Source organism: Podospora pseudocomata (assembly GCF_035222375.1).
Source record: "Podospora pseudocomata strain CBS 415.72m chromosome 2 map unlocalized CBS415.72m_2, whole genome shotgun sequence".
Classification (NCBI taxonomy): domain Eukaryota; kingdom Fungi; phylum Ascomycota; class Sordariomycetes; order Sordariales; family Podosporaceae; genus Podospora; species Podospora pseudocomata.
Window position 1 is genome coordinate 1,420,027 of NW_026946365.1, and position 22,558 is coordinate 1,442,584.

At 53.0% G+C, this 22,558-nt stretch overlaps 8 protein-coding genes and 1 non-coding gene across 9 annotated transcripts; 5 read left to right on the forward strand and 4 right to left on the reverse strand.

Annotated features, from left to right (window-relative positions):
* Nucleotides 1-6: 6 nt before the first annotated feature.
* On the forward strand, nucleotides 7-2,049 carry FOL3_2 (folylpolyglutamate synthase; the record flags this gene model as incomplete). The annotated part of the gene is made up of 2 exons (XM_062887193.1): nucleotides 7-200; nucleotides 261-2,049. The coding sequence occupies 2 exons, from the start codon at nucleotides 7-9 to the stop codon at nucleotides 814-816; spliced, it is 750 nt and encodes a 249-aa protein (XP_062746986.1). The 3' UTR covers nucleotides 817-2,049.
* Nucleotides 830-2,316, reverse strand: QC762_203060 (uncharacterized protein; the record flags this gene model as incomplete). Its single annotated transcript, XM_062887194.1, has 2 exons — nucleotides 1,432-2,316; nucleotides 830-1,368 (listed from the first exon to the last, which is right to left on the reverse strand). Exons 1-2 carry the CDS (start codon nucleotides 2,024-2,026, stop codon nucleotides 830-832), a joined length of 1,134 nt encoding a protein of 377 aa, XP_062746987.1. The 5' UTR covers nucleotides 2,027-2,316.
* Nucleotides 2,317-3,068: 752 nt separating this feature from the next.
* Nucleotides 3,069-5,379, reverse strand: QC762_203070 (uncharacterized protein). The gene is made up of 2 exons (XM_062887195.1): nucleotides 4,465-5,379; nucleotides 3,069-4,366 (listed from the first exon to the last, which is right to left on the reverse strand). The coding sequence occupies exons 1-2, from the start codon at nucleotides 4,908-4,910 to the stop codon at nucleotides 3,829-3,831; spliced, it is 984 nt and encodes a 327-aa protein (XP_062746988.1). The 5' UTR covers nucleotides 4,911-5,379; the 3' UTR covers nucleotides 3,069-3,828.
* Nucleotides 5,380-7,932: 2,553 nt separating this feature from the next.
* On the forward strand, nucleotides 7,933-9,697 carry QC762_203080 (uncharacterized protein). The gene is made up of 2 exons (XM_062887196.1): nucleotides 7,933-8,340; nucleotides 8,454-9,697. The coding sequence occupies exons 1-2, from the start codon at nucleotides 8,301-8,303 to the stop codon at nucleotides 9,467-9,469; spliced, it is 1,056 nt and encodes a 351-aa protein (XP_062746989.1). The 5' UTR covers nucleotides 7,933-8,300; the 3' UTR covers nucleotides 9,470-9,697.
* A 169-nt stretch (nucleotides 9,698-9,866) lies between these two features.
* QC762_203090 (uncharacterized protein) lies at nucleotides 9,867-12,711 on the forward strand. The gene is made up of 3 exons (XM_062887197.1): nucleotides 9,867-10,445; nucleotides 10,504-11,407; nucleotides 11,490-12,711. Exons 1-3 carry the CDS (start codon nucleotides 10,303-10,305, stop codon nucleotides 12,051-12,053), a joined length of 1,611 nt encoding a protein of 536 aa, XP_062746990.1. The 5' UTR covers nucleotides 9,867-10,302; the 3' UTR covers nucleotides 12,054-12,711.
* A 1,201-nt stretch (nucleotides 12,712-13,912) lies between these two features.
* Nucleotides 13,913-14,719, reverse strand: QC762_203100 (uncharacterized protein; the record flags this gene model as incomplete). The annotated part of the gene is made up of 1 exon (XM_062887198.1): nucleotides 13,913-14,719. The coding sequence occupies one exon, from the start codon at nucleotides 14,717-14,719 to the stop codon at nucleotides 13,913-13,915; it is 807 nt and encodes a 268-aa protein (XP_062746991.1).
* A 284-nt stretch (nucleotides 14,720-15,003) lies between these two features.
* On the forward strand, nucleotides 15,004-15,077 carry QC762_0034030. Its single transcript has one exon. It is a non-coding gene; the product is annotated as a tRNA-Val (tRNA).
* Nucleotides 15,078-15,267: 190 nt separating this feature from the next.
* Nucleotides 15,268-20,762, reverse strand: APL5 (AP-3 complex subunit delta; the record flags this gene model as incomplete). Its single annotated transcript, XM_062887199.1, is given in 6 exon segments — nucleotides 15,268-17,405; nucleotides 17,459-17,687; nucleotides 17,743-18,323; nucleotides 18,380-18,498; nucleotides 18,553-20,704; nucleotides 20,717-20,762. Coding segments are annotated over 5 exon segments (3,069 nt in total). The 5' UTR covers nucleotides 18,555-20,704; nucleotides 20,717-20,762.
* oca3 (Inositol phosphatase SIW14) lies at nucleotides 19,015-20,412 on the forward strand (the record flags this gene model as incomplete). The annotated part of the gene is made up of 4 exons (XM_062887200.1): nucleotides 19,015-19,621; nucleotides 19,697-19,903; nucleotides 19,959-20,117; nucleotides 20,173-20,412. Exons 1-4 carry the CDS (start codon nucleotides 19,247-19,249, stop codon nucleotides 20,410-20,412), a joined length of 981 nt encoding a protein of 326 aa, XP_062746993.1. The 5' UTR covers nucleotides 19,015-19,246.
* Nucleotides 20,763-22,558: the final 1,796 nt, after the last annotated feature.

Consider the following 22,558-nt stretch of genomic DNA (forward strand, 5'->3'; position numbering starts at 1 on the left):
ACTGTCATGACAACTCCCAATCACCTTGTCATAGTCTGCGGCCACGGCATCTACCTCGGCGGTCCGCAAAACGGCCATGACGAATCAGAATGGCTCATTGAACCGTACAAAAAGGGGGAAACGCCCACTTTCATGGCGCATATCAAAGCCGGGGCGGATGTTGTGAATTCTGATCCGAGATCAGTGTTGGTGTTTTCTGGGTACTTACCGATCTTACCACATGCTCCCAAGCACTTGTTTTGCTAACAAACCGCCCTCAGAGCTGCAACCCGCCCAGAAACGCACCTCTCCGAGGCAAAATCCTACTGCAACCTCGCCCTCGACAACAACTACTTCCCCCCGACCCTCGTGGGATCCCGTGTGCTGCTGGAGGAACGAGCCCTCGATTCCTATTTCAACATCTTGTTCTCTTTGATCCTCTACTGGCGGCAGCACCCGTCAAATCACTGGCCGGAACGCATCACCGTCGTCTCCCACGAGTTCAAGCGCACTCGTCTTGTCGACGGCCACTGCGCAGCTGTTGGATTCCCTCTAGACCGGGTAACCTTCCTCGGCATCAACCCCCCCAGCCTCAAAGCCGAAGACCAAGCCAGCAACCAGCTCACCCTCGGTCAATGGGAACAAGACCCCCACGGTGCCAGCCTTGACCTCCTCACCAAAAGGCAAAAGAGAAACATCTGGGGTGTCAGCCAAGCCCTGTTCCTTGATAAAAACGAAGCCACAAAGGCAGGACTGGAAGGACAAATCAGGACTTCAAAAGACGGCTCTCAAACATTGCTCGACTACAAAGGCTGCATCCGCCCCTGGGCTACGTGAATACAAAAAAAATTCAAATATTTGGGCTAGGCACAAAACCTTCCCTGCCACTCCTCTGCTCCTCCCTCGTCTCGGGGTTGTACCTGTCCTCTCCCGCTCCCATCACCGCCCCGACAATAAACTGCACCGCATCCTTGACCATCTCGCTGCTGAACTCGTGGCCCACCCCAGGGTAAATCCTATCATCAACCCAGAATCGCTGTTCCTTATCGAACGATGGGGACGGAGGGTTCACTGCCGCGGATTTGAGCCAGTTCATGAAGGGTTCTGAACACCTGGGTGGTACCAACTTGTCCACTCCGCCCGAGCAGACAAGTAGCTTCTTTCCTTGGAGGCGTTCATAAAGGATGGTTTGCCGGATGAGCTCCTGCCTCGTCTGCTGCGGCTGGTCGGGGACAGGATGCGGGCCGAAGAGGATAGCTTTGGGGTCGTACTGATTGCAAGCCTTGATCAAGCTCGGAGGGAAATCCCTACTCCCCAGAAAACTCGCCCCGTCATCCTGAGCAGAGTACGTACTCAGCTTTGACAACCTCGCCCGATCGCTCATCAAGTCTGCACACACATCCCTTGTCAGCATACCTCTCAGAATCGCAGAATGGATGAGGGGAAACATACTCATAAAATCCGGACACCCAATCACACAAACCCCCGCCCTCACCCTCCTATCCGCAAACATCAGCTCCCAAACACTATGCCCCCCCAAACTAACCCCCAACCCCAGATGCTGATCCACCCTCTTCTCCCCCCTCGGCCACAAGCACCCCTCCACCACGTCAATCAACAACCCCTGATCCACCACCATCCCCCTTATCCCACCAAACATATCCACCGCATGATTCTCGTTCCCCTCCCTCCAGCTCCCATTCACCCTGTCATCCACCAACCTCGTCCCGTGATTCCTCTGGTCATACGCAATGGCTATCAACCCCCTCCTCTCCGTTTGGGGTGTATTATGGGGGGAATGCGTATTCTGATGATGAGAAAAACTGTTCCAAGCAGCGATACAACGAGAGGCGATATCCCTCATCGACTCCTTATTCCTTGTGCGCTGGTGGTGAAGCCAGAGGATGGAGACGTGGTGCACAGAGGGAGAGAGCTCGGCCAGGCCGTAGATGTCGACTTGGAGGCCGGTGATGGGGCGGGTGGTGACTGAGATGAAGGGGCAGGGCGGCAAGCCGGACGTGTTCTGGTTCCCGGAGTTGTTGGACATCTTCGAGGTTGTTGTCTCACGTGAACTGGATATCGTAGGGATTATGAGATGGGGTGGGAGGGTGTAAAAAAATAAGAAAAATAAAAGGGGATGTAAGACAGGGGAAGACGCGTGTAACAACTCTCGATTGAATGAGAAAGGGATGTACTAATAATAAGCTTTGGCGGGTTTATGGTTTATGTGAGTTCCTCATCCTGCATGGGATGAACGAACGAACGGTCGGGTCGTCGTCAATGAACAAACTACCTCGGCGCTACGGGTAACGATAAGAATAGCTCCCGATAAGAATGTTATTTCCTACCCCGCGTTTTTCCAACTTCTTACCTACCTTTGTGGGGCCCGACAAACCTGGCCGGGTGGACCCTCCTCTTCACGCTTGGTTCCCGGGCCGAGTTCGATTTCGCCCCCGAACGACGGATAGGTACATCCCGACAAGGCTGTCGTAGATTGTAAGATCCCATCTTCTTGAACTGACAACACGACCAAAAACGGCCATGCTAATTTTACACTTCTTTCTCGCTCTATTCTCCAAAATGTGTAAAAAAAAAAAAAAAAAAACTCACCAGCCAGCCTAGAAGTGGCAATGTCATCTGATCCAATACACACATGGCTCTTCTGCCTGTTGGAAAGACACTCACAAGAAAAGATTTATCAGCCCGTCAGAGTCACAGGCCATCCGTCAGTCAGTTGCAGTCATCAGCACAAGTCTTCAACATACCTACCTACCTACCTACCTACCTATCTACCTAGCCTTAGCCACCAACCCCTTCATGCCTCAGGCATATCTACATCTCTAGTTCCCCCCTTCCAAAAAAGATCTGCAGTTCCCGTGCCCCTGGAACGGCACGCGCTGCAGGCAGGCAGCAGGGATCACCATTCACGCATCTTCTGCCCAAGAACAGGGGCGTACGTCAACCCGATGATGTGGATGACCCCGTCATTTTTAAAAGCCACCCTACATGAAATAAAAATAACCAGCAACCTGATACGTGCATATCTTGACAAAAGTATTCTCACATCGTGTTTGTACATGAGGCTATCTACCAGTGATTATCGTGTTCCATCTAGCGTCGTCCACGCTTGTGGCCAAAGAGCAATCACCACCAACAACTCCGCCTCTTTCAACCGACAGAATACACTACTACATCCTTTTCCTCTTCCATACAGTGAACAATAAGAACAAAGCAGGGTTTGAAGTGCAGTACAGAAAAACAGCCCATGACCATAGGTCCATCTGAAAAAACGCCAGTTCTCTCCGTTTAACCCCATGTAAAACCCCGTGTAAAAGTTTCCAGTCTTGTGACCGTTTCTTGCCTATCACTGCCACCCAACCAAACCCAGACGCCCTAAAAGGAACATTGTATAGACCCAGCAGGAAATGCGATGTCGCTCAAGCCATATCGTTACATTAAAAAGAAATAGCAAAAAGAGTAAACGAAAAAAAGAAACAAGAAAAATAAAGATGGATTAAAAAAAGACCAAACTCCTCCATATGCAATGCGTTCTCGTTGATGGTCGACCTGTCCGTGACCACAAAGAGATGGGAATCGTAACCGGTAAAAATGCCCAGGCCAAACGCGAACAGCCAAGCTCCTTGATAAAAATAGAGCCGTGAAAAAAAAAAAAAAAAAAAAAAGGCGAAACACAAAAGAATAATGTATGTGCTGTTCCCTCGTCTAAGCAGAATACAGATAATGCTCGTCGCCGTCGATTTGGTTGCCGTATTGATAATCGTCCAGATCAGGGTAGCCGGGCGTGGAGATGCGAGGATCGAGATAAGCTATATTGTCGTCTTCTGTTCCCTAAATCAGTTGTGACGTGGCTGCAACAAGGGAACTCGCTTCCATCGGGACCGCTGCCGCCACCGCCCGCTCAGCTTCGAGTTGGTGGATCCGTGCCAGAAAGTCGGCTGTCTGCTGGTTCTGCATCTGGACCTGCTTCTGCAGCTCCTCCTTCTCCTGCCGCAGCCTCTTGACCTCTTCCCGAAGACGTTCCGTCTCATCGTTCTGGTCGTCACGTTTGCGCTTGACTGGACCTAAAACGAGCGCTGTTGAGACGTGATCGCTGGCAGCATCATCTGCATCTCCTTCTGGCGACCCTCCATTCTGCGTATGCACACGCCGGAGGTGCTCGTTGAGATTTTCCTGACGAGAGAAGCCTTTGCCGGTGGCACGCTTGCAGTTTTGATGTGGACAGTTGAACGAGTTCTTGGGGCCGCCATGCTTCTGGTGGACTTCGCGCTCATGGCGCAATAGACCACCCGAATAAGTGAAGCCTGGCAGCTTCTCACATCCTGGAGCCAGACATTTATATGGCCGGTCATGCTTGTCCATGTGCTTGCTGCAAGGGGTGTTGGTCAGTGTTTGATCGAGGTGGAGGAGAAAGTTACTGGTTTTGGCGATACAAAAAAAAAAAAAGAAAAAAAAAAAGTCACTTACTTCCACTCGCATTTGCGGCTGAAGGTTCTGGTCTCTTCACCACATGACGGATATGTGCAGATGAACTTGCCCTCGTGGTTCTTTGTCTCCTCCCGATGTGGTTTTGGGATGGCCTTGCTTCGCTGAGGAGAAGTCGCAACAGGCGAGTCTTCCTTCACGGCCAGGGTGGGGGCAGGAGCTTGAGGAGCCAGGTCGAGGCTGGGGGTCTCCTCAGTCGAGACCGTCACGTCGACGAAGTTCTTGGCATCAACAAAGGGAGCGGCTTGCTCAGCAAAACTGGCGACGTGAGCGAGCTCGTTCACCACAGCATCGTGAGTCTCAGTGAAGCGGTCGACTTCGGCAGCAGCAGCAGCATCGTGGTGCTCGTGGTGCTCGTGGTGGTGCTCATCCATGGGCGGATAGTCGCTCTCATGCATGAAGTTGCGGGCCTCATATACCACGCTCATCTTGAATATGGGCGAGTTCGAAAGGCAAAGGTGGTAAGATAAACGGTGGGAGCAAGAGTCGAACAGGTAAAAAGATAAAAGTCGTTCGATGTCTAGGTAAGGATGGCCGCTCTCGAGCAGATAAGTAACTGATATGAAGCTACAGCTTCAACGACTTTGTTTGGACCTGAGCAAAAGTGAGAGGTGAGGTGGTGTGCGGCAGTGATGTGGCGTGCAACGGAGGCGGGGTTATCGGTCCACACGTATTGGGGCTCGACGCGTAATAAAGATATCGCCTCGGTCTTGGTGGTAAAGAGAGGTGGGATGTTGTCGTCGCGGGGTGTTCCTGATCAAGAAGGAAAGCGATGTGTTAATGGATTGAGGCCTGAGATGTCAGGAGAAAATTCGTCGAAGCCCAGTCGAGCTCAGGCAGAATAATGCTTGGCAAAAGGCACAGCCTGTCCCTTGCACCAGCGGGGCCACTTGGGTCGGTTTCAAAGCGGAGCAGCCGGGACAACCAAGTGCCGGCGGAAGGGTACGTACTCTTGTGCAGTAATCAGCACGTGATCTAATCGTAGGCCCAAAGAGGCCGCCTACGCCTCGACGTCGGTTGACCTCTGGCGGATCAAACAGCTCTGAGATGCTCTCTCTCAGGATTTAACAAGGTCCAGATGGAAATGCAAATTCAAGACTGCGCCTTTACAATTTGAATCTTTGGAAATACCGACCTTCACAGCCATGCGGGAAGAGGAGATGCCACCCTATTAGTATTTTTTGACACCCTCTTGTCGACGCAAGTTCTCAACTTCAAACTAATGCCACCCTGGTCACTCAACATGAGGCAGCCATGGCCACCCATGAGTCACTCGCACATCAACGCACCTTCAAAGGTCCCTGTTCTAGTTTACATGGACTGGGTGACTGGCGGCTGCAGCCTTGCTCTACTTGTCCACGGCTGCAAAAGATGGCTTCCGACTAGGAACCGGTGGCGATCATCCGCTTGCTCTCCAGGCACTGGGCCCTCGCGCTGCAAGCTCGAGATGGGGCAACTTTGACTGGCCGGCAGTGCTCCAAATCCTCGTCAGCCTCTTCCGGATACCGGTTGTGACTTCGGAGCGATATGCGGCTGGATCAGAGGCCAGGCAGCCAAGGCAGTCTACAGCAGGGCGACTGATAAGACGAAACAAAGATGTCCTCGTCCTCACATTTCGAGATGCCGCACAGTTGAGCAAAAGCACCACCGTTTTCATTGTTCAAGGACGGCCTCCCGCAATTTCCCAGCTGTGAATTATTGAACATCAGTTCAGCTTCACCTGGTCACCATCCTGGGTGTCCCCAACATGGAGTGTCAAGACTATGGATTGCGTCAGGCCTCTCAGGCACCTGTCACACGACTTGTGAGCCCAACTTCCACGCATGGCATGGCATCGGAAGTGTGAATTCAGAATTTGGGCTGTGAAGCTCGCGGAGATCCCGGACAGTCTCAGTCACCGAGGGCCTCGTTTCAGAGCGACGCGAATTCCAACTGGTTACCGAAGAATCCTTAGGCCATGTGTTGGTGCTTATGGCATTCTGAGATCCTTCTGGAAAACAGCACAGCCATGATATCCTCGATATGTGACATTTCCAACCATTTACGATGAGTGCTGTGGGGCTCGTTGGTGCCAACTTGGAGCCTCACCACGCCCAACGACGGTGTTGGATATGCTTATCACAACGTCCAACTCGACGCTCCGGTATGCCGCTTCAGACTCGGTTCAATATTGGGTGCACTGCCGGTCACAGTAATGCCATTTCGAGGAAAATCGGCGTCGACTTTTGGCGCCGAGTGACTCAGCCCTACCCAACCATCGTCACACACCGGCAGTTTTGGAGAGCTCGAGGGGGTTGGTGATGGAAGGTTTCGGACTGGTTGCCTTCACACCGCACAGTCCGCATGCTGAGCGAGAGAACGGAAGGTAGGTGAACGAAACAAGTCTTATCCTGCAAGGCGCATGCTTCCCCGGGCCCATCGTGGGCCTGGTCGCCTCGGGGTCAGTCTTACCTTACCTTACCCACGTCTGCCTGGTCAAGGTGGGACTGAGTAAACAGTTCTACAATCGTCATACCAGTCGTCACAGTGCACACCAATTTGTACAGCACACCACTATCACGCTAGGTAACCCTCTCCGTGCTCTGCAGTGTCATCCGTCGTTGCTGTTGTCGTCTGCAGTACGTCGTCTATAGGAGCTGTTGAGTTCTCTAGGCAAGCGGTCCATCAGTCAGGTTCCCAGCCCCCCTTCATCAAGGCGAAGCTCTCACTGCGGATACTGTGCAGAGAGGTTGGAAGGTTGAAAACACCCGACCTGTGGAACCACGGAATATTCCCCGGTTGCCCAACATCACACCAAGACGATTCTTATAGGGCCGAAGGTGACACGAAATACAGGATAATTTGCCTTACTGCGGGGAGTCACTGTCCTTTAACTATTCTAACCTGATGAAACGCCAAAGTCAGGTATACAGCTCGCGTTGCCTTATCATGAGGCTCATGTTCATCTATTCACACCCGTGGCAAGGTAAGCATGACGCCTTACAATAAGGCGCGAGGCGTTCAAATCTTTCCAGAAAGATGTCGACCTAAAATAGATGTCGAGGAGATGACTAGACCTATTGCGCAACCGGTGGTGGTTGTTTTGCCCACTATAGGTATGTATGTCTAAAGCTCAAGGCTGTACATGTCAGGCAGTCCCACCGAGCAGACAACGAATGAAATGTTGTATCTCGGGCCAAACCTTTTGTCTCGTGCATGCACTGCTGTAGCCTCCCCCACGGGGTAAGAATGACTGTTTAGGATGCTGACAAAAAGTCATCGGCCGGCTTACGGAGACGGGGGAACGGACGGATGTGGTCGTTTCGATACCGGCCCGATCCCGGGGATTGGCTGGCCAAGACTTCGAGAAGGGTTGATACACGTCAGAGTGGGTTGATGAGTAAGGCTAGGTGAGATTGTGCTGGGGAGTCGGTGGTGTAAGAGCTTTTTTTTGGGGGAAGGGGAGGGTCACGATGGCAGGCTTACGGCAGGTTATGTTCGTGGTAGTCTGCGGGTTTGGCTTGGTTGTCATGTCTACCATGGTTGGCAGTCATGTAGGATCGGATCATATCATGGGGTTGAGGCTTTGGGATTGGCCGTGAGGATATGGTGTTAGTTAGGTACTTGTGTCTTCCCCGCTTGTGGTACTGAAGATGTGGTGAGATGCGGGGAAGGTTAGATAGGAGTGATGATATTCTCCGATTGTATATCTTGTACAAACATCCGATGGTAGAAGTTTCATAAGACTTTCTGAACATTGTCTATCCTCTGCGCTGCCTAAATTATGCTCCTGGATACTAACCTGGACTTGTTGTGAGAGAACCAAACACCAATCCAACATGGCGGACGTGGTCAAGCTCCCTGAACCCTTTGCTTCCAGTACGTAAAACTCTCACTTCTTCATCACATTTCCTTCCCACTCCCCCACAACGCTCACCCATTCGTCTGTTCACCCCCATTAACTCGGTTTTTTTTTTCTTTCCTCCTCCAAGTCCCCCGAACCCCCCTCACCCTCGGCCCCTCCCCAATCCACCCCCTCCCCCGCCTCTCCTCCCATCTCGGGGGCAAAGTAAACATCTACGCCAAACGCGAAGACCTCAACTCTGCTCTCGCCTTTGGCGGGAACAAGACCCGCAAACTGGAGTACCTCCTCCCCGAAGCACTCTCCCAAGGCTGCGACACCCTCATCTCCATCGGCGGCATCCAATCCAACCACACCCGCCAAGTCACCGCCGCCGCCGCCTCCCTCGGCTTGAACGTCTCCCTCATCCAAGAAGACTGGGTCCCCGGATGGGAAGATGCGTCGTATGAAAAAGTCGGGAATATACAACTGTCCCGTCTGATGGGCGCAGATGTCCACGTGATAAAAACAGAGAATTTTGGGATTGGGCACAAGGAGAGCCTGAAAAAATTGAGGAGGAGGCTGGAGGGGGAGGGAAGGAGGGTGTACTACATCCCGGCGGGGGCGTCTGACCACCCCTTGGGGGGTTTAGGTTTTGCGAGGTGGGTTTGGGAGCTGGAACAGCAGGAAAGGGAGATGGGGGTGTGGTTTGGGACGTTGGTGGTTTGTGCTGTGACTGGGAGTACACTGGCGGGGGTGATTGCGGGGGTTAAGCATCAGGAGTTGAAAGGGGGAGGGAGAAAGAGGAGGGTGGTTGGAATTGATGCGAGTGCTAGGCCTAAGGAGACGTTTGAGCAGGTGTTGCGGATAGCGAGGCAGACGGGGGTGAAACTGGGGCTGGAGGAGGGGGATATCAACGAGGGGGATGTGACACTGGATGAGAGGTTTCATGGGGGGGTTTATGGTGTTCCGGACGGGAAGACGGTGGAGGCGATCAAGCTTGGGGCCGGGCTGGAGGGGTTTATCACTGATCCTGTTTATGAGGGGAAGAGTTTGGCGGGTTTGGTTGGGATGGTGAAGGGGGGGGAGATACGAGAGGGGGAGAATGTGTTGTTTGCGCATTTGGGGGGTCAGGTTGCGTTGAGTGCTTATGGGGATATGGTTTAGGGGAAGTGCCGTAGAATGGAATGAGATGGGACAGAGAAGACTTGAGGTTTGAAGCAAGACCGGGGTTTCACATGCTTTGTGATTCTCATGAAATTGAGCGTTTGCGTGAAGCTGGGAGATAGTCAAAGATATATATATGTGCCCGAAAGCTGAAGCTGTCGTGTCACCACCTCCTCGCTCAAGAATGATATTATGCCCAGACAAAGCCAATCCGCGGCCAGCTGCGGCCCTCACACCATGGAAAATGATATTCGGCTGTCACTTCCCCGTCCAGAGGCTGAAGAGCAACCCCCCACACTCCCACCTCTCCCACTCGCTGAGTCTTTGGTTGGATTTTCCTGCGGCTTGACTTACATAACCGAATGGCAACTTCCGCGGGTGTGATGGGAAACTTTTGGCCTGGAACAAGCCTGATGTGGTCCAAAGCCCTGGAACTGTGGATTTTCCTCTGATGGTCCAGACTCTAGTTCGCTGTGGCTTCGGAGACGACGTGGAGTGATTGGACTCAACAAGTCGAAAAAGGTTGTCAGGGTTATTCTCGGCCCCGGCTTCTTGGGATGTCGGCCCGCTTTTTTTATCACGCACACCTGCACCCATAAGTTCGGGACCATCTCGACTTTTTTTTTCTGATTCCCTTCTGACTCTTTTGTTTTCGTCTCTTGTCCAATATTTCTCCTTTTGACTCTTGTCGTCCTGATATCGTCACAGGAAACGACAAAGACATTCAATACCACCACCACCACCACCACCACCACCACCACCAACACCACCAACACCACCCCCATCAAACCCCTCCAACCCCCACCATCACCATCTGCTCAACCCAACCACCCATGACATCCCACGATCCAAACCCGCCTTCTCCCCCCGCCGACCTCAAGGCTGGTTTGGGCGGCACAGGTCACATCAACATCGCCTCTCCTGCTCAAGAACCCATCCAAGACTACCCCATTGAGCGGGTAGAGCAGGTGTACCGGTACGTCTTCCCCTTCTGCCCATCGCTACCTCTCCTCGCTGACCTCCTTCTTCCCCAGCAAACTCGACCTCCGCATCATCCCCGCCTTCTGGGTCCTCTACTTCCTCAACTCCGCCATCCGCTCCAACATCGGCATAGCCCAAACAATGAACGCCTCCGTCAAGCATGACCTCGTCTCGGTCCTCGGGCTCACCCCCAAAGACGTCTCCACCGCCCTGGCACTCTTTTATGTCTCCTACGTGCTGTTTGACCTCCCCTCCAATCTCATCATGAGCCGTCTCTCCCCTCGGGTCTGGATGGCGCGTATTGTCATTGCTGTCGGTATCATCGGGACGTGCTTCACAGCTGTGAACGACGCCTGGTCTCTCAAGCTGTTGAGGTTTCTGCTGGGTGTGGTGATTGCGGGCATGTGGCCTGGTATGGCGTATTATCTCACCTTGTTCTACCCTCCGAGCAGAACGGGCAAGAGGATCGGGATGTATTTCACCGCTGCGCAGGTTTCTGCCGCGGTGGTTGGGTTGGTGTCGGCGGGGTTCCAGCAGATGGATGGGTTGGGGGGGTTGGTGGGTTTTAGGTGGATGTTTTTGATTTATGGGTTGTTGGGGGTGGTTTTGGGGGTTGGGTTGCTGTGGTGGTTGCCTGACCGGCCTTTGGCTCCGGGGGAGGTGAGGGAGAAGAGTTGGTGGGTGAAGTGGTTGCCGCCGAGTCCGGAGGCGCTGACGGGGGAGGATGCGATGGTGCATTATCATGATTTGAGGAGGGTGTATCACGCCAGGCCGTGGACGTTGAAGGATCTGTGGTTTGTGTTGTTGGACTGGCGGTTGTGGCCGTTGGTGTTGATGTACTTTGGGGTTGTTGGGGTGGGTATTGGGACGCAGTTGTACGGGAGCGTGATTATTGCTTCGATCAACTCGAACTTTACGGGGGTGCAGGTTAGCTTGTTGTTTGCGCCTATTTGGATTGTAGGTTTCTTTCTTTTCTTTTTTTTTTTTTTTTTTTTTTTAAGAGACGAGATTGAGAAACGTGGTACTAACACAGGCACAGATGGACTTGATCGCTATTCTCCTCGTCACCCCTATTTCTGATCGGTTCCACAAGTACCGGCCCCTTTTCTTCTCGGCAGCCGTTTGTGTTCAGATCGCCGGGCTGCTCACTGTCACCTTTGCTTTAGACAACCAATGGGGCAGATACGGCGGTTTGTTGCTCATCGGATTTGGCCTCGGTCCCACGGTTCCCATTTGCATGGCCTGGACCAACGAGATCTTCCAGAAGCGTCACCGTGAAGTTGGTGTTGCTACTGCTTCCGCCTTGGTATCTGGCCTGGGCAACCTTGGAAGCATTGTCACGACATACGCCTTGTACACTGGCTGGCCCGAGGACGCGGCCCCAGGACGGTACCGCTACCGCAATAGCAACTTTGTCATGATTGGTATTCTCTGCATGAGTATCGCTAGCAGCTTCGTCATGATTGCTCTGCTCAAGGTCTTTGGCAATGAGCCCAGCAACAAGATTGTTGGTAGTGACGGCAACGACTCTGGAGAGGAGATTTTGGATGGCGCTGCTCGTCGTGAGGTGCACCAGCGCGGTTTCAGCCGCTTGATCAAATAATTTGATCGGCAAAATCTGGGGACGAGATGAGCTCGCGGTTCTGTTGTCATCGCTGAGTTTTATGAAGACGAAGACAACATCTACTTCACCACACTCTTTTACGACAACTTTTCGGAATGCTTTCACATATGACCCCTCTGGTCATCAACAGCTTCTATTCTTCCCAAGAAGGTAGAACAGCTTCCCCACACCATCGGAAACGAAAATGCTTTTTACGCTATCGTTTCTCGAAGGTTGGGTAAGCCCAGAAAGGGAGCCCTCGACACGGCAGTCCAAGTCAGAGAAGAAGACAATGCTCTGTACGCTATCTCCTTCTCAGACGAAGATTGCCAACGTCGGAGGGATCTGTTTCTGTCTCTTTTTTTTTTCTGTTTTTGGTCTTGGTGTTTGGGTTGGGCCGGGCTGGTTTGGCTTTTATGATACCCCATCTGTGTTGAAGATACGCGCTGCAATATTGACGAAGAAAATTATGAAGTTATTCGGGACTATTACGAAGAAGAGTTTTCTTCGCCGGCGAAAGTGCTTTTACGCCATCGCTTGGACGGCGTGTCGAATGACCGAGGTGTTGCTAGATGACGACAATGCTTTTTACGCTATCGTTGGTCGGCCTCGTGGGAGTTTTTCTGGATACTATGAGGATAGGATAGGCGGGGAGGGCTGGTCGCTCGTTTTTTTTAAGAGGGGGGGGGAGGGTGAAGAGAGAGAGAGAAAATTGAGTCTGTTCCCCTGTCTACTTTGAGTGTTGTTGATGGTGCGTTGCTGTGTGATTGTGTGACTGAATTAAATTCCCGTTCACTGACTGCTTCTTTGGCGTCGAAGGTTGGGAAGTCGCAGGACGAAAAGCCGGAGAAAAGTAGGGAGTTCAAGGCAGCAAGTCAAGTGCGAGTAAGCAAGTGATGAAAGGAAAGAAAGTCGAAGGGTGGGTAGGTAGTCGAAGCCCGCGATGTCGAAAAAATAGTCCTTTTGTCACCCTCTTTGCTGTCCTTGATGGATTGGTTCTCCTAAATAGGAGAGAGCCAGTGGACTGAAAAGATCAAAAGCTCACCGGCCAACTCTTAGAGGTGGCCGGCTACGAAACCCTCGTAGGGTTAACTTCGTCGATTGGGGGATGGGCTGTTGTTGGTTGATTTGGGGAGGTCGGTCGATATCCTTGCAGACCATCTCGAAAGACAGGGCCGCGCTGAGGAGGCGAACTCAGGTGTCCACGGAGCCTTGTTTTCAAGGGGCATTGGTTCGTTGCCTGATCCGGGCCGCCGACGACTTACACCATTGAGCTAATCTGACCATTCCAGTCACTAGATTTGTTGCGTAGGCGGTTGTTGGAAGACGGTTGCGGGGAGGGGTATATACACCGTGGTTGAGGAGGATGTTGACTTGGTGGTTGTTTACTTGTGCAAGTTGATCCCATTACTACGACCGCAATACTGGCAATCATTCCAGCAGTAAAGTGCTCTCAAGTTAAAGCAAGTCCCTCATCTCACATCTTAGTCTTGCAGTTCCGTAGATTCTTGTTGTATTTGTCGAATTTACACATCAACGATTTCATCCTGGATTGTCCCATCACAGGACCTTCTTCGACACTAAAGGATCAACCTCGAAGGCGACACGTCCATCTTCTTTACACAACCACAGCTAGCCCTTCTCCAGCATTCGGGCATCAACGCGTCAGAATTGAAGCCGTCACCATCATCTGCACTTACTCGCCGTCTCTACTCGTCATCCCACTCACACTCACCACAAGCCACCACCGTGCACACACCTTTCACAAGTCAGAACCGTCACTTCAGCAATTCATTTCTCATTTTACCATCCATCTCCTTCCCTCATCACCACCCTCCCGTTTTAATTCACCCCCAAATCTAAAAATGCTTCAACCTCTCTGCAAAAAATTCCATCAGCGGCAAAACCTCCTCCCGATTCCTCGGCATCCCATCATCCCTCCTCCCCTTCCACCTCACAACCCTCAGATCCTCAAACTCTTCCTTCAGCTTTTCCTCGGCATCATCATCAATAACCTCCCCCCCCTCCCCACAGAGCACCAACGTCGGGGTGGTTACCTTCCCCCTTCCACCAACAGTAGGAATCATGCTCACGGGCAGCGCCCCTCCCACACTCACAATCCCCTTTAATTCCCTCTTTCCCCCCTCCCCATCCCCCTCCCCATCCCCCTCCCCATCCCCATCACTCACATCCACCACCCTCTTTTCCTGCCCCCTCCGCAGCTCGCTCCCCAGCCCCAACGCCACCGAACCCCCCTGACCATACCCAAAAAGAATCACATCCCCCCACCCCCACCCCAGTCTCCCCACAATCACCCCCCCTATCAGTTCCCATAACGCCTCCCTCGCCTTTTGGAATCCAGGATCCTGATCCAGCTCCCCTGTTCTCTGATCTAAAAGGAGATCATCACCCCAGTGCCAACAGCCATTTTCCGGCACCGGTTCCGGTACCAGACCCTGCGGGAGGGGGTTCACACCTCTAACCGTAATCGCGTACGTTCCCGGAAGATTCAACGACTTGGGGAAATTACAAAAAGACACTGGGTTGTCGCCTAGACCGTGGAGGACGATGAGAAAAGTGGTTGTTGACTCTGGGGGTGAGGGGGGGTGGAGCTGGATGAGGGGGAATTGGGAAAAGTCTGAGGGGGAGGGGATGCGGGGTGGCATTTTTTTTTTGATTTGATGGATTGAAATGGTCGTGGTGGATGGGTTGAATAAGGTGGATGGGGGTTGTATAGGTAAGTAACTTGTGAGAGGCGAGGTAGGTGAGAAGAGGTGAGGTCAGAAGGTGGGCTTGACAAGACCGGAAAGGTGGGGTTTCGGCCGGGAGCAAAAAGCGACGACGTCTGTCTGGCGGAATAAAAAAAAAAAAAAAGGCGGATAAGAAGGGAAATGGGATGTGAGAGACAAGAGGTGGTAAAAAGGGCATCAATAGCAAAAAGATAAGGCCTTGATTTCGTCCAGGCTCGAACTGGAGACCTTCAGTGTGTTAGACTGACGTGATAACCAACTACACCACGAAACCTTTGATTGGTTGTTATTCGAGCGCAGAATTAGAGATTCTGTGGGGACGAGAAGGTGGTCTCCACCAGGGAAAACAGAAAACCATCTCTCGATATACACGACAAGAAAGGCGCATCGCACTGATATTCTCATATCAATACTAACCATAACCATGCTTCTTTATTTAACCCCCCTCAAAGCTGTATCTACCACTACTCCCCTCCCATTCCCTCCCCATCTGGGCCATCCCCCTCATCCAACTTCACCACCCTCGCCGCCTTCTTCTTCTTCTTCTTCGTCACCACCCCCTCCCCCCCACCCCCCTCAACCTTCTTCTTCTTCTTCTTCAACACCCCCTCCTCTCCCTCATCCGCCTTCACAACCGTCTTTGTCTTCTTCTTCTTCTTCTTCACAACCGCCACCCCCTCGCTCGGCACCCCCTGCGCAACCTGAATCCTCTCATTCGCCCTCTGCATCTCCAACCTCAACCTCTGCACCTCCTTCATCGCCAGCGCCATCTCCGCTTCCTCCTTCTGCTGCCTCTCGTGCGCAAACCCATCGTCCGGCCTCTGCTCATCCGTCAAGCTCAACCCGCCCAGCACGCTAGAGTTAAACTGCAACAGACTCTTCTGCTTAGGCTTCTTGGCCGCCTTGGAGAGATTAAAACTATCAGAGTTATTCTCCGAGTCATAACCCGGACGAGCAGCACCCCCAGGAGTAGAGACACCGCTATTGCCACCACTACCACCGAGCGTTTCGTCCGCTTCAATGACAATCTTCTGGCGGGCTTGTCGCGGGTGTTGAGATTGTTGATGCCTAGACGGCCCTGAGACGGAAAGTTTCTCCAAATCAAGTGACATGATCGGGATGGCGTCAATGTCGAGATCCGGCCCGTTTTCTTTTTGGAGAATGTTGTGAATTGGTGTCGAGGTACCCGTACGGCTTGATGACATGTCCGGAATGTAAAACGGATCATCCTTGTTACGCTCCCTCCTCTCCGCCTTTCTCCTCGCAACAATGTCCGCGTCGAGGTAACTTTCCTCTCCTGCTTGCTGGTAAGAACTGCCGACTTCTTCTGGGGCATCAACCAGCTTCTCGATGGCGGGGCCGCTGTAGATGCTGGTTGGCGCTGGGCGCTGGTTGTAATACACCTCAAACTCATCATCACCCTGTGTAGGAAGCATCAGCGAGTCTGCCTGTGAAAGCAGGCTGCCCAAGTTGGGATGAATGGGCTCGTCAAGGTCCAGTCCTGATGGGATAGGGACATTGTACTGCGCCCCCGGTGCGACCGAGTTCAGCTCCCATCCCGTGAACAGTGATGGAATGGCCTGTGTAAGAAGCAAAGGTGCGTCTTGCTGAATCTCGTCTGTGGATGGCGCTTGTCCAGACGCGGCTTCGGCGGTGAGTCTGAGAAGCTCAATAAACTCGACCGCTCGTTCCTGGACTTCTAGGTAAGGATGTTGCGCAAATGGCTCGAGTATGTGAATAACCCGCGCCATCAGCAACGATAGTGATGACTTTCTCTCGGGGGTCCACAACGCCCGATCATCCCCGGCAACATGGGCAAAAAGCTTGGGAATCGACTGGAGGCATGTTGCCAACACCTCAGGATAGTCAACTCGGGGCATGAGACCAAGCATGTTCCTCAACGTATCGTCAGGCGATGAGAGCTGGAAAGCGTACTCTCCCACCACAAATGCCAACGGCTTCAGGGCGCCAGTGACCACTGGCCGTGAAGAAACCGTGTCAGTGCTGAGACGCGAGATAATCAACTCCGCAGCGCGCACAGCAGCAGGCCTCACAGCCTTGACCTTTACGGCCACGTTCCTGAGTTCGTTTCCAATCCTCTCCGAGATATCGACTGACTTGGGTGACGAAGAACTGTCCGAGTCGAGATCCCGAGGGCTCGGAGGCGGAGCAATGCGGACGAGCTGGGTCAGGACGTCGATATACCAGTCAAAGTCGATCACGTTAGCGTAGTTGTTCTGAGAGCACATGCCCAATATCCGACCGATCACGTCGATGGTGTAGTCGTCTGGCAAAGGGGCCGTTTGCTCTTGCGACTTGGCACGCCGTCCAGAACCATCTTCACTGGAGTCGTCCAGATCCTCTTGTCCGTCTTGTTGCTGTGCCAGAGCACTCGACGAGGCTTTGAGCTGCCTCATCAGCCGGCTGACGATGGACAGCAGGTTGTCACTGCTGACCATCCCTTGCACGAGGTCAAGTGCCTTGATTCTGATGGAGATATCCTCGCTGTCAATGCATTCCAGGATAACATCTTCCTGCTCAGCAACAAGCATTGGATGAGTGGTGACAATCCTGTTGAAGGCCAGCAGAGCAACATACTTCACTGATCACCCTCGTGTCAGCCGAGTCCCACAATCCGATGAAAAAGCCACTCACAGTTCGGGTCACTGTTGATTGACACCATGCCCCTGAGCTTGGACACGCATAGTGAGGCAACTTCTTCCCGGGCAGAGAAATCTTCACCGTCACCCAAAATGCCACCCTGAATGATACCGTTAATGCATTCATACAGGAGAGACATGGCAGGTGTAGTTTTGACGAGGTTGGTTAATGGCGGCAGCAGCTTTCGGACCAGGCGAGGCTCGAGGGGAGTCAAAGTCGCAAACTGGACGCAGGTTAGGCAAGGAACTGAGGTACAGGATGTCACATAGGCGTCCTACAAGTTTGATGAGCTTGATGGCCATCCAGTTATTCCCGCCATCCACCAGCAATTCAAACAGCCGCGGTGCCAGCGGGAGGAAATCCTGCGGCCTCCTCCATCCCAGCTCACACACCACGTTAACAATAGCAGCCGTCACACTCGGGTCCTCGTCCTTGTCCATCAACCGCTCTTTGATCTTGGGCCATGCTGCACGTAGCGCCTCGGGGTAAACCAGTGCTAGTCGGTAAAGAGTGACCACTGTCTTCTTTTTTATGGACGCGTGGGAGTGGGTGAGTCGTGGTAGCAAATCCCCTAGCAGTGAGAGAGCTAATGACGGGGTTACTAGATGTGGCAGCGCGACGATCGGAAGTGTTATTGTCGTCGGGTGGGAAGAAGCGAGGTCCTTCTTCAGCAAGTTTGTAGCCATCATCAGGACATCGGTATCGGGACGGAAACTCTGGACAGCCCCCAGATATCCAACTCGCTTCTGGTGGTATTTTTGCGACGACATAACCTCCAGCACGTGGAAGGAGGCCCAGGACATGTCGTGGCCGTTCATCTCGAGGTAGATTAGTTTGAGCAAGGCAGTGGCCTTGAGGTCTACGTCCGAGATCAGCTTGAGCGTCCGAGAGATTGACTGTGTGGAGGAGACGAACCCATATCTGGGCTTCTTATTTCAGACCGGCATTCTTTCAGACAATTTTGAATGTATTCCTTTTCGTTTCCCTTGTGATTGCGCAGACCTCTAATGAGGTCGTACAGTGATTTCTCGAACCTGCACCACGTCAGCACCACTCATGCTTCCCAGCATATGGCAAGACCGACATACATGGCTGTGGTTTTGTGATGTCAAAGGTGTATATGTCCAATACCTTATTCGTATGCGCTTTTGTGGGAAGACTCGAGGTTGAATATCGCGAAGCTTAGCTCGACGATCCGCGGTTCCTGGATTCGGGATTGAATGGCGGGGATGCAGGGGGCACCGTGCTGTGTTGTCGCGGGCTTCAGCGGCGGAAAGGGGCCTTGTAGGATCTGTGAAGGAGGGACGATGTAGGGATGGCAAGATTCGTAGAGGGCATCTTGGTTTGGTCGTCGTCAATCAGCTCGCAGGCGATTCTGCGCAGTGTTTCGTGGGCTTGCGCAACTCTCAACAAAGCTCCAGGGCAGTCTGATGCTGTCGTTGCACCTCCAGGTGGCCCCAAGGTGGGTTGGCCGCACGTCACCGTACAGTGCGTTCCAGCGGGCAGGGAACGTGGCCTGGCACTGTATTCGGGGCGGAACAAGCTCCCACCGCGGCCAAAAACTGACAGGGAAGGCCCGAGCTCTGAACCACATGAAGGTCTTGGCGTTTATTAGAGGTCCCCACTCTCCACATCCCGTCCCGTCGTCAAGTGGTTTGTTACATTCTGTGTTCCTGAATTCCATCATCAATCAGTCAACCCAACGACAACACATTCAACAACAAACCCGACCCTATCCGAGACACATTCCCACCGAATATCTAATCTAATCTAATCGAATCAATGGCACCGTCCCTCATCCGCTCGCCGGTCCAGCTGCCACCGGCCGAGGCATTGGCCCTCTCCCAGCAAGCTCCTGTCGTCCTCCAGAGCTCTCCGAGCACCGTGTCATCATCCGCCCTGGGTTCATTGTTTTCCGCCACCGAGAAGCCCGAGCTATGGATACAATACGAGAACTTGATTCTTTCCTGTCTCCGAACTGGCGACGACAGGGCGGCACAAGAATGCTACGATCGACTTGCTGCTCGTTTCGGAAACAATGACCGAGTCAAGGCGCTGGGAGGGCTCATCAAGGAGGCCCAGGCCCAAAATAATGGCGAGTTGGAAAAGGTTCTGAAGGAGTACGACCAAATGCTCGAGGAGAACAACACCAATCTCGTTCGTGAACCACACTTTCCCTTCCTGCTGTGCTATCCATCCAAGATTGGCCAGGAACTAATCCCGTCTCCACAGCCTATCATGAAGAGACGTATTGCCCTCCTTCGATCCATGGGCCGCCTCTCGGATGCGGGCTCAGCCCTGATGCAGCTTCTTGATTTCTCCCCGACCGATTCCGAGGCTTGGTCTGAGCTGTCGGATCTCTACTTTTCTCAGGGGTTGTACCCACAAGCGATCTACGCCATGGAAGAGGTCCTGATCCTGGCTCCAAACGCATGGAATGTACGCAATGCCACGGTGAAACAGTCTAAGCCCTATGCTAACGGGTCCCCTTCAGGTACATGCCCGACTAGGCGAACTGCAATACATGGCCGCCACTGCTTCGGGTGCCACTGGTGCACCCTATCAGAAGCAGATGGCAGAGGCCATCAAGCGTTTCTCGCGCAGCATTGAGTTGTGCGACAATTACCTGCGAGGTTATTATGGCTTGAAACTGGTTAGATATGCCGTTGGAACTGCCAAGACGATATGATTGCTGACCCCTTTTCCAGGTCACAAAGAGACTGTTGAAGGACAATGCCAAGCCGGCAAAGCAGTCTGACGATGAAGACTTCTCTCTCCCAGATTCCAACACCATTGAGCGGCTGAATGAACTGGCCACAGCCAAGTTGGCCGAGATTGTCCGACACAGCAGTGCGCAAGACCGCGGTTGGAGGGGGTACGATGCCGCCGAGGTTGCAGCAGCGCGGGAGCTCCTCTCCGAGGATGCGCCCTCGGGGATGGAGAGGTGATTTCTTGCTCGGACCAAAGAAACAACGGCATCGCGACAATACCCAGTGACGCGTTCGAAACTCGCAGACAACGTGAGTCACGATGGCTGCCGGCTAGATGAGGAGCTGCTTCTGCAATGCAGTGGACACACTGTCGCGTTTGACATTCAACCCTCAGGATTATTGGCGCATTCTTACAACTGCTTTGCTATTAGCCGAGGTGGTGGGTCTTGGGCAGGAAGACGTATGAGCACCGGCACCCAACGTGGCTCCAGTCAAGGAAACGGGATGCATCTGAGCTGTGTGTGTGTGTGTGTGTGTGTGCGTGCGGGTGGGGCACTTGCGGTGCGGCCCTTTGGAGCCCAACCGGAATGCGGCTCGATTACTCTTGCAGACCTGCTTCTTTCTCCCGACCACTCGCCGGCCACTTTGGGCACAAAAAAACCAGAGCCACTGGTCTAGTCTGAGCACGAGGAGGATCGCGCCGCCCAGAAGGGAAACGCCGGTACCTGGCTGGAGCAACGTCAATGGTTGCTCTATGACCTAATGATGCAGCGTTGAAGGAACCCGGACGCCTTCTTCTGCTGTCCTTGAAGCCTTGAAGCCTTAGCCAGAAGGGTCTCTGCAGGACATGTTGACGTGTCGGTCGCCAGAGTTTTGGTTTTGGGTACGGACTGAGTTGTCGATGCTGTGGGCTGTGGGCTGCGGGTTAGCAGAGCGAGAAACAGAGTAGAATCGAAAAAGGCAGATGGAGAAAAGGGTCGACATGGCCTATATCTAAGACCACATTGTCCACGCGGTGCCTCTTGCGCAAGCTCCTCCACAAACAAACCCCTGCTTTCCTGTCACGAACCGACAACCGAAAATCGAGATCCGGCGCATGCCGTTTGATTGCGTTGCGAAGCTGTTGCTTGATGGTTCGCATCCCTGTGCATGCATTCTTGTTTGAACTCAACCCACGTACAGATAGGCAACCTATCCATCGAGAGCACCGGATCCCTTCGTTGCGGGAGTAGGGTCGAGGATGTATGCACCTAGCGGGTGATGATTCTGTCATTCATGCCTCACCCATCCATCTTCTCGTTGATGGCTGCTAGGCGTGGGAGAACCGGAAGGAAGAAGGACTCACCGCCTGACGAATGCGGCTTGGGGCCGACGTCGCAAGCTGGCATCGGGCTCCGGGGTCTTCCCGGTACGGGCAGCCAGCAAAGAGATGCACACAATCCAAGAGCCCGGCCGATTAGCCCAGTGACAGGCCACTGTTTGGATGTGTACGGCCAAGATGGGATCAAGTCAGGGTGTGTAAGGGGTTTCCTGTAGGCAACACAACGCTCCGCCCTCCTGTTTAGTGCTACTGCAGCTCGAGTTGTCCCCTACCATTTCTAATTCAGCCTACCCGGGCGTACATACACTTTATTCGCATTGCCTTGCCTGCTGCTGCTTGCTTCCTTCCATGGTGCTGTGTCGTGTCTCTAACCACTGACCACAAAGCAAACACACACATACATGCGGACAGAACAACATCTCAACGTGGACGAACTTTTCTTTTTTCTTTTTTTCTTTTCTTGCGTCCGCCTGCTTGACTGATCGGCCCGCGCACTGACAACACAGAAGACATATCAAAACTTCCCATTTCCACCCTCCGATTCTGTCCCACAGAAACACCCTCACGAGCTACAAAGCTACCTGCCGCAGTCCAACGCCGCACACTCGCATCTCTCGCACCACACCATCCACGGTTACATAATCTAATCATAGCCTCACCGCAACTGAGCACTCGACGACGAAGACGTTGAGCAACGCTCGACGAGGACGCATTTGCCGCCAATCCCACCGACACTGCGGGAACACTGAAACCACCCCCAACCAAATCATAGCCTTGTTTGCTTGCTTTGAGGTATGGGTCATTCTCTCGTCTTATTCTCATTGCATGCTTTTGTTGGATCACTTCTCTTTTTATCCATGATCGGTCCCTCCTGGGGCTGCACCAAGCACGGTGGCCATTCCGTTGTTCTTCATGAACGGCCATGCAGACCAACCGGGTGTTGAGTCGATACCCTACAGGAACAGGAAACAACTGCACTGGACAGCCTTGGCAGTTAGATCGTCATGGGCAATACCACACTCATCATCACCGAGAGGACGGGAATGGGGGAGGCAAACTTGC

Excerpts from the sequence above, each read along its gene's own strand:
- QC762_203070 (XM_062887195.1), bottom strand. The coding sequence starts at position 4,910 with ATGAGCGTGGTATATGAGGCCCGCAACTTCATGCATGAGAGCGACTAT. Across the intron at positions 4,367-4,464 it reads AGCCGCAAATGCGAGTGGAA|CAAGCACATGGACAAGCATG; the intron begins GTAAGTGACTTT and ends CACCCCTTGCAG.
- QC762_203080 (XM_062887196.1), top strand. The coding sequence starts at position 8,301 with ATGGCGGACGTGGTCAAGCTCCCTGAACCCTTTGCTTCCA. Across the intron at positions 8,341-8,453 it reads CCCTGAACCCTTTGCTTCCA|TCCCCCGAACCCCCCTCACC; the intron begins GTACGTAAAACT and ends TCCTCCTCCAAG.
- QC762_203090 (XM_062887197.1), top strand. The coding sequence starts at position 10,303 with ATGACATCCCACGATCCAAACCCGCCTTCTCCCCCCGCCGACCTCAAG. Across the intron at positions 10,446-10,503 it reads CGGGTAGAGCAGGTGTACCG|CAAACTCGACCTCCGCATCA; the intron begins GTACGTCTTCCC and ends CTTCTTCCCCAG. Across the intron at positions 11,408-11,489 it reads TGTTTGCGCCTATTTGGATT|ATGGACTTGATCGCTATTCT; the intron begins GTAGGTTTCTTT and ends ACACAGGCACAG.